This window comes from Ostrea edulis, chromosome 9 (assembly GCF_947568905.1).
Source record: "Ostrea edulis chromosome 9, xbOstEdul1.1, whole genome shotgun sequence".
Lineage (NCBI taxonomy): Eukaryota > Metazoa > Mollusca > Bivalvia > Ostreida > Ostreidae > Ostrea > Ostrea edulis.
The window spans coordinates 47938007-47948564 of NC_079172.1; the positions used below are offsets into that span (position 1 = coordinate 47938007).

Below are 10558 nucleotides of genomic sequence, written 5' to 3' on the forward strand. Positions count from 1 at the left end.
TCAATTGCAAATTCAATTCTTTTTAATCATAAAATTTAAAAGTAATTTACAAAATGTTCACACTGCTACATATACACGTTTTATCCCCCCCCTCTCTCTCTCTCTCTCTCTCTCTCTCTCTCTCTCTCTCTCTTGGAGGTGGGCACATGTCACTGGGTGAGCGTCTGAATCCTCGCCTGTTAAAAAAAAAAGGAAAAAAAACAACCCAAGATTTGGAGGGAGTGAATAATTATCTGGAAAAATGAAATTTTGTGAGTTTGAAAAGTTCGTGGTTTTAAACATTTTAATTCTTACTTTCTTCGTAAATCTCGTGACTCGACTATGTACTATTCTAGTAGTCAGAAATCCGGAAATCTCCGATCTTGTCTCTATATTTTACATGGACTTGATGAACACGTTTACTTCCGGTGTTCAGAATCCATATGTTTTGTACTCTCATGACTGTATTTTGAAAGAAAACTTGGATTAACAAAGTGAAACTTTACTGAACTATTATGAGCGGTACATTTATAATTCTAGGTGAGTTATTCGATATGTAAATTTCGCTTTCATTTTGCCTATTTTACGAGTTTTAACCACTCGACGTTAAGTACTGAATCTGACAGGATCAGGATGGATCAGTATTTTCTGACAGTGAATGACATGACAGATGATACAATGATATGTGCTACATTTTACTTTAAATATGATTACATGTAATGATAATTTTGATGGATTTCAATTGATCATTACGAAACTGTCTAATGAAATGACATTCAACAGCCGGACAGCTGTTCAAATCTTCAAGACAACCTTACACCACAAGAATCGGTAATTCTGTCTGTAATAATAATAGTAACGTATTAGTATATACCATACCAGCCCTATATATTATATATGGTATAGATTCCTACTTTTGTTATTACAGATAAAATTACCGATTCCTGAGCTCACACAGACAGATGGTGAAAAATTTGTTTATTAGTAATTAGAATCATCACAGGCCAAACTTGAGAACTGACAAAATATGCCATTTATGATTAATAAATAGACTTTCCATGTCACATAGGAAAATCCAACATATAAAGATGGCACATTGAATTTCTGGATTTGGCAAAGTTTATGTAATTTGGCATCATATAGGCTACTCATATTATGTTAAAATATAACATTGATTTTTGAACTTCACAAATTTGTTGAGTATGATAAGCTAGGGAAACTGCGCTTTGTTAAAACATTTGATACGTAAAATTTTTGACAACTTGACCTGTGGTTCATCAAGGTAAAAGAGTGTGTGTAGACAAATGAAGCACACCTCAGGACTTCACCTGACATGTCCTGTGCTATCTGAACTATAGGAACTGCCTGATGTTCAATGGTCAGCTTTCTGATTTGATGAACAAAGTTTAGCTTCCATGTTTGCAGACAGATTGGTATTAAAACTCTCAATCTAGCTTTGATGCAGTTCACAATGACATGCCTGCTATCATGTTTTACTTTGTCAGCTGTTAAATTCAGTGAATTAGATGCTGGAAATAATTCTGTTCATTAAGTACAATCAATACAGTCACAATCTGGCTTTATTTTTACCTAAACAATTAGATGTAAACTGGAAGGAACTGGGGGAAAATGCAACAGACCAGACTGGGATTCGAACCCGTGCCCCCTGAATCTCCAGTTAGATGGTCTATCAGCCAAGCTCTCTAGCCACCGGTGATCAAGCCCCTCTGACCACTACATTTTCTCCCTTCCTGTTGCATTTGTTGCCATTGACCACCCTTGGACTTGCAGGTGAAAGCCCTGCCAGAGACAGAAGAATCTGGGTTGTGTGTCTTCGAGGGAAAAGGCAATTTAAAGAGGGAGAAATGTAGTAGTAAAGGCTATACAGACTATAATATTGGCCTGGATAGCTCAGTGGTTAGAGCACCTGACTTGTAATGCAGGAGTCTGGGGTTTGATTCCTGGTCCAGCCCAAAATTTTCTCCTCACCTATACTACATAGATAAAACTGTAAATTTAAATTTAAAAAATGTGTTGTTCATCTTGAAAGAAACAGCTGGTGAAAAATATTGATTTAGATTTGGTTTACGAAAAGAAAAAAGATGAATCAACAGTGAATAAACAGGATTGATGCTTTACTATATTTTTATAGGCTATATTTTAATACTATAGTGAATTCTACTAGTCAGTCATTTCCATGTGTTTTAGACAGGACACAAAATCTTTATACAAAGTCAGTATGATTTTTATAGATCTATCAATATACATGTTTATATTGTGATACCATTATATGGTATGTGACAATTACTTACTTCATTAGTGGTGTTATTATGCGCAACATTTTGACTAACTGTACAATGTACATGTCTTATTAATCCCGGACATGACAGACCTAAGTTGTTAAAACAGGTAGTGACAGTTCCATCACCAAACGCTCAGCATAAGGCGTGAATGTCACAAGTCCTTGGAGATGACCTTTAAAAAGGATGTCCCGTGTCACAGTAGGTGTGGCACACTAAAGAACCCTCACTGCTCAATGACTGTAAGCGCGAAGCATAGGCCTAAATTCGAATCCCTTCACCGGTCTTGGTGACGTCTCCAAATGAGTAAAAAGTTCTCAAGAGGGACGTTAAACAAGATACAATCAATCAACAATCATCCCGAGAATACTGTAACAGTATGGTACAATTATTTAGGGGTTTGGTCAGTTAATTTCCACATTGTTTCTTAAAATGTCTTTTGTCATCAAATTAAAGTATGAACTCATAAAAATGACTTTATTGTCATTCATAAATTAAGCTTATGCGTGAAAAGGGGAGCTGTAATATGGTTACATCTAGAAAATTAGACTTTCTCAATTTGAAATCTAATTAGACTTTCTCGATTTGAAATCTATGATAAAACAGTATACAGCAAACCTGCAATCTAATTAAAATTAGATCCTTTGATCCGCTCATCTACTATTGCTACACAAGGTGTAGCGATAGTAGATGAGCGGATCAAAGGATCTAATTTTAATTAGATTGAGCAAACCTGCTGACAGTAAATTCACACTTACAGAAAAGTGGGTTTTATTTTCTGTTGTTTTAAAACACATTATGGAGTTATTATATATTTATAAACCTTCATGATAAAATGAATCAATTTCGTTCATTCCCAGCTCTTCACCATAAACTTGTTTAACTTTATCATGTTTATATTTTTTTAATATATATATGTAACTTTCTGTACATCCACCACTGTTCTTGGATTATTTGATATAACCAGAAGTGCCCATTATAAGATATTATATATATTATGCTAAGTTTTGCACTTTATTTTTCTTCTTCTAATATTGACAATGTATTAATACATGCATATATTATGAAATCTTTCCATTTTTTCACCAGGGACATCTATTCTGGCTGTACTGTTGGCAGGATATTTTGCCCAGAGATACCTACCTCCACCAAAGCCTAAAATAGTTGGCATTGATTTAGGTAAATTAATATAAAATCCACCAAACTAATAGTCAGCATTAGATGAGGTAATTAAATCAGCATATAATGTTGTTTTTCATGGGCATCAAATGTTGGATCTTCATCTGCCAAATACACTGAATCTAATATTCCGAGTCCACCAAACTTTACGGTTATTAAATCCTTCAAAGGCTGAAATAGTCAGTATGGATGTAAAGCTGAATTTGAGATTATATATGTATTAAATAATCATATTTCAGTTCAACATGTTTTGGAGTCTGCTTGTAAATTTCCTAGTGCAAGGTCCTTTTTTTTATTTTAAAGGAATGGTGAATTTCATTTTGAATTGAGGTAATAATTGCATAATATTTGCAGGAACCACATTTTCCTGTGTGGGAGTCTATCATGCAGTAAGTGGAACAGTAGATATTCTGGAAGCTCAGGACGGTCATGAATGCATCCCCAGTGTAGTGGCAGTCAGGTGAGTATCGGGGTGAAAGGATTACATGCATGTGCACAGTTTGATTATCAATAAACATTTACAAAATACCTAAACATGTAAAAAACAAAATATTAATAATTTCACACCGTCACTTTTAATTTTAGTAAGATTTTTTTCCACTGTATAGTATATAAATTACATCCCCAGTATATATCATATTAAACAATATGCTCTATTCTAGGTAAACTGTTGCAGAAAATCAATGTAATTACATCCCCAGTATATATCATATTAAACAATATGCTCTATTCTAGGTAAACTTGCAGAAAATCAATGTAATTACATCCCCAGTATATATCATATTAAACAATATGCTCTATTCTAGGTAAACTTGCAGAAAATCAATGTAATTACATCCCCAGTATATATCATATTAAACAATATGCTCTATTCTAGGTAAACTGTTGCAGAAAATCAATGTAATTACATCCCCAGTATATATCATATTAAACAATAGGCTCTATTCTAGGTAAACTGTTGCAGAAAATCAATGTAATTACATCCCCAGTATATATCATATTAAATAATATGCTCTATTCTAGGTAAACTGTTGCAGAAATTCAATGTAATTACATCCCCAGTATATATCATATTAAATAATATGCTCTATTCTAGGTAAACTGTTGCAGAAAATCAATGTAATTACACCCCCAGTATATATCATATTAAACAATAGGCTCTATTCTAGGTAAACTTGCAGAAAATCAATGTAATGTTTCATAACAGTCCTTGTTACATGTGATTGCAGACACATTATTATACAAGATGAAATTTGGTTATTAGTCTTTTTGCCATTATGCTGATAAATTATGAGAAATTTGCTGAAACTGGGCATGCCCAAAGATACAAACAGGAATTCTGGGAAAAATTAATTTGATCTATGGATGTTCAAATACTGCAAGGGAGGACTGTTACAAAAGACAATTATCCCTTAGATATCAGTGGGGAGACTCATGTTGAATTTTACATACAATGTATTATAATTTCATAAAATAAAAGCCTATGATAGACTTTCCATCTTTATTTTGTTTTTCAAAAGCTAAAGATGTAGAAAAAGACAGACTACTGTAATGTTTAAGTAAAGCTTTAGGAAAGTTTGATGACTGGTGAGAACTAATTGAATGGGGAGTGATCTTGGCATGAGCATATAGCTGCAGATATAGTAAGCAGTATCTGTAGCAAACTATATAGCAGTGGGGGTGAAATGATACAGTACCTTCTCGATTCGATGATTTTCTATTCAATACAATATAGCATGTACCAAATTCTTTATAATGCTAAGATTTTTTATGTTTCATTGTATTTATTGCTCTCTGCAAATAAATTCTACATAATGTAAAAACGTTTAACACAAAGCAACACTCTCATCACTTGTCCTAAAGCCGAAATGTCGCCATACCCAGGATTTATACATGGGGGTGCATTTTTCAACTCGACTGCATCCATTTTGATACAGCAAACTTTACTCGTATGTTGATTGGTCAATTTTCAATTCCATTGGCTAATCAGAAACCGTGTTATCAAAAGCAATGTGTGCTATGATTTTAGAACAGTATCGAACTGAAACAGACTCCGAGTAAATTGAACATTGAATCGAGACCACTACATCGCGATTTGGCCGCATCGCGATGCATCATTTCACCCCTAACTAGCAATGAGCCAGCTTTTCTAGTGAGTAGTAATGCGATTGAGTTCAGTCATAAAGTTGAAGTTCGAGTGTGATCAGTTCGAGTGTGATCACTCCTTGGCTGTAGGTGATCACTGTGTTACATGAAGAGTTTAGGGCACCTTAGTGGAGGTGTGCGATCTTTGAATGCTATTATTCAACAGTGATTTTTCATTTTATACAAAATATTTCAGCATTAACTTATTTTATGACACATTTCACCTATCAGTAAGTGGTGGAAAAAATATCAGCAGACGATCGTTGTTGTAAGTGGGTGATGTTAATATTGCTGATAGATATAACTAAATTCACTATGCACATTGATGGATGTGTTTCTGAACTTGTTATATACATGTAGTACGCTGACTGTACACACTTGTATTTTGTTGAAAATTTACAGGATTTACAGTGCAATTTAATTATATTTCATCATTCACCTGTTAAAGCAAGATTGTTTGTGAAAGTACAATAAATATCAAGCTTATTCCAAAGTTATGGAGATAGAATCTGTTTCAGATCTAAAAGACTCTTGACAGGAAGTTAAAGTAATTGATATTTTTACAATTCTAAAAAATTATTTTTTTTCAGTGATGAAGGGTTTGTAGTAGGATATAAAGCAGTAGCCCAGGCTGAACATAATCCTAAGAACACAATATATGATGCCAAAAGATTCATTGGCAAGAAATACACACCAGAGGAGCTGACACAGGCACAGAAAAGATATCCATTCAAGGCAAGTAGCAAACTCATTATATAGCTAATTTTATCAATATTAAATGTCATGCTTGCCTTGGATGTTTGACTTTTCTATTCTTGGTGGTAGTGGGGTGGGGTGGGATGAAGAGAAGACTTCACATTATTTCAACATTATAGTGATTATTTCATTACATGTACCATATGTTGCTGTAAAATGAAATTACAGAAAATATTATGAATGATATAAATTTCTAAAGTGCAAACATCTTGGTTTTATTTCAATATTCTTTTCAATCAGAAAATCTTGTGATCAGTAGTACAATTTGTATTTTAAACCTTTAACACATTTATCATATACCTATCTAGCTTGAGGCAGATGAATATGGAATGGTTCGATACGTAGTGAATGTAAACAAGACAGAGCTGAAATTCTCTCCCGAGGAGATCGGATCTATTATTATCAAATTCCTGAAGAATGTCGCAGAGAGAAACCTGACTGCTCCAGTCACTAAATGTGTCATGTCTGTGCCTGCCGAATTCGACGACACCCAGAGGAATTACACAAAGAAAGCAGGCAGTATTGCTGGTAAGATTCTCCTCCAAAAGGAGTTGTTACCTCATTCTTTAAAAAGTTGAAAAAACTTCTCTGTGCATCAAATGATTCAGTAGTGGCAGTCTCCATGGTAGGTTGTCTTGTAAAGATTCTGTAAGTACAGACCTTGAAGTATACTAAGACACCAGCTTCTTGCATGGTTCTTGCACAATATGCTTCTTGCACAAAACAAAGCTCTTCTCACACAAAACAAAATGCTTTTCAAATGATATATGTCTCTTACGTGGAACAAATCGTCTCTTACAGGAAGCAAAATGCTTCTACTCAAAATGCTAGGATTTCTATACAACTTGTATGAAATTATTCACATATGCTTCTCACACTGTTTGTAGGAAATGACTAAATGCTTTGGCCTCTTTCTGGTTCAGTTTTTCAAGGTCAATATTTGTATAACAATTTCTGGGTACCGGTATTGTGATTTGAGGTTCATGAAGAAGTTTTATGAAATAGAAATTGCATTAAATAGCAACATCATGAAGTGTTTTTAATGTCCAAAAGTTTTACTGTATCAATGATTCAGTGTTGGAAGTTGGATGATTTCTAAGGGTTTTCTACAGGTTTTACACGGTTTTCACGCATGTTATTCACGGTTCTCGCACATTTTGTACAGGAAATGATACGTCAATTCTTACATGAAATGAAACATTTCTCACGTACAAGGAATGAATTCGAATTGTTTCACACATGAAATGAAATTTAAATGATACAAAAACGATACAGAACTTACACAAGCTTTTTATGTGTGTATTTGGGTAGTACATTTCAGGGTATGTACAAATGTAATAGATCTATTGCATCTATTTGCTTTGATTTCAATGTTAAATTTAATTACTTCATAGTACATGTATGCAGGTCATTTAGTATTGTGAATTGCTATTTATATCAGGAACATTTTATTTTTTGCTTGGATTCACTCTCTAGCTTATTCTAACATGTCATAAGGATCTTTGTATTGAAAGTGGTGCAATTGCTCAGTTTTACACAAATCAGTTAAAAGGCTATTTTTTGTGAACATTTTTAGGAAACAGAACTTTGGACAAACAAAATGTTACTATGATAAATGTTTACTATAAAACAGTTAAATTTATGGTGTGAATATGAAATTTTATCCAAAGCCAGCACTTGATATGTTCAAGAAGAAAAACGACATGAAAAATTTCAGTTTTACGGTACTTTAAATGAGTTGCTTTGGGATTTTCAACAAAAGCATGAATGTTAATCCTTCTGAATCAAGTGGTTTACTGTATCTACATGTTTTGCCTCCTAGGGTTTTTAGAGGAATTTTGACCCCAATGTAAACAGCGACCTTTATATTGCAGGACTGGAGGTGTGGCGTGTTATTAATGAGCCGACAGCTGCTGCTCTTGCTTATGGTCTCCACACGAAACCAGGGCTTAAAACAGTCCAGGTGGTGGATCTAGGGGGTGGAACACTGGATGTATCTCTACTGCGGGTACAAGGGGGCATGTTCCTCACCCAGGGAATGGCAGGTAAGCAGCAGATATAGAATTGGGGTCAATTTTATGCAAGGAAATCTGACTATTGAAAAAGTTGCACAAGTTTAAAGATGAATGGTCGAGTATAATAATATGTGTATCTTTTGATGTATATTTGTTGTAAATCAGAATGATATCAAGGACATGACAGAACAAAATGGTATTCATCTTCAATTTCCTTAAAATCACATTTCTGACATTTTCTTTGATTGACGCAGTGCTGGGATCAAGAATCAAACCCAGGTCCCTTGGTTGCAAAGCTAGTGGCCTAATCACTAGATTACCACCACCAGTAGATGTGTGAGCTATTTCAACTTTGCCACATTGATACATGTATATTACGTTGGGTAGCCTGATATATTCTGAGTCCGATGTACGTTCCTGGACAATACATGCCTTTATCCAAGTTCTGCTGATATTTTGAATCGGGGGGGGGGGGGGGGGGGGGGGGGGGGGGGGGGGGGGGGGGGGATAAAATTCCAGGCATTTGTTTGTGAGAAGTTGTTTTGTTTTATTTTAAGTGTATTGTTAAGTTTAACTGATTGATGATATCTGATTTGCAGGTAACAACAGACTTGGTGGTCAAGATTTTAACCTGAGATTATACAACTTTGTGAAAGAATTGTTAGAAACCAAATTTAACTTGAAGATTTCTGACAAAGAGGACTTGCAAGCCATTCGATTGGCTGTGGAGCAGGTGAAAATCAATCTGACACATCAGCACAGCATCACAATGAACTTTACCTCCACTCTCTGGGAAAACATTCACACATACAAGAATCCATTACGAGAGACAAGTTTGAAGATTGAATAAAGACCTATTTTTAAAAGTTTTAGAACCTATAAGGACAGTGCTGGAAGCCACTCATCTAGAAAAAGAAGATATAGATGAGATTGTCCTAGTGGGAGGGTCTACAAGAATTCCTAAAATTCGTAGTTTGATACGAGGGTTTTTCAATAAAGATCTGAACACTCGTGTTGACCCTGAGTTAGCAGTGGCTATGGGTGTGTCGATACAGGCAGGAATCATGGAGGAATGTGGCCCCTGAAGGTCAGCGCTGTGGAACTACCTAACAGAGTGGTCAAGATCCAGGTCCACTGACGTGTTTATAGTAGGCCAAGTAAATTATTTGTTGAATATTTAAAAAAAAAAAATCTAAAATTCTTTGAATATCTTTTTTAAAGATGACAAATACATCTTACAGTGAAGTTCCAGTCTTAAGATATTTTAGATCTCTGAATATTTGTATCAGTCAGATAGAAAGAGCTAAATTATGCAAGCATTACGAGTAAAAAAGACTTTTAATTAATGATCAGAAACTGCTGTAGATGATTTTAGAGACTTTTTATCTGAGTGTGTTGGAGTGTGTAGTGACATATTAGTGCAATAGAAATGTGTGTGTGTGGTGAAGTATGGATGGTGGTTACTTAGAACTGAGCCAAATCAAGATCTGTATAATTCATATAAACCTGTATTACCCGTGAACCACCAAGAGATATCCGGTTTCTTTTACATTAAATTTATTGTAATATAGATTACATACATTGTAAAGAGTGAAGGTTCTAAAGTTGATGGAAATGTCAATGTGTTTACAAATTATACCACATTGTGAAATTTGAACTCCACATCATGTTTTGTCCACGAGGTGTGAAATGATATTAGAAGTGAATGGTTTTGATGTTAGTGGTAATTGGATTCTTCAATAAATGTGTGACAGGGTATTGGTCCCCAGATACACAATGATTTTGATTAGATACTGGTATCTATTTCTACTTGAAAGTGTATGGAGATATGTATATGAAACATATTAGTTGACTGTAAAGCCTATTGATATCTAGTCAGCATCTGCATATTGACCCCACACCTGTATATATGTTCATTGACCTTATGGCTGTAATGGTTTTTTGGTGCATCTGTGCTTTCTTTTACACAATACCTTACAACTATGACCAAAGAAGTTCTGTCTGCCTTTCAATAGAATACACATCATAAGATCCTAAGTAATCTGTAAGTATTGCTTTATCAACCAAGGATATATTTTACACACTAATTCAGGGAGAATGAGATATTTTGATAATGAAATCACAGGTTTTCTAATTATTTTGATGTTAATAGTGAGATATTTTAATAATGAAATCACAGGTTTT

At 34.5% G+C, this 10558-nt stretch overlaps 1 protein-coding gene across 1 annotated transcript; it reads left to right on the forward strand.

Moving 5' to 3' along the window:
• The first annotated feature begins 367 nt into the window (after positions 1 to 367).
• Positions 368 to 10190, forward strand: LOC125659594 (heat shock 70 kDa protein 13-like). Its single transcript, XM_048891322.2, is given in 9 exon segments — positions 368 to 519; positions 3369 to 3458; positions 3813 to 3918; positions 6194 to 6338; positions 6668 to 6887; positions 8234 to 8404; positions 8974 to 9211; positions 9213 to 9436; positions 9439 to 10190. Coding segments are annotated over 9 exon segments (1293 nt in total). The 5' UTR covers positions 368 to 494; the 3' UTR covers positions 9513 to 10190.
• The last annotated feature ends 368 nt before the right edge of the window (positions 10191 to 10558 follow it).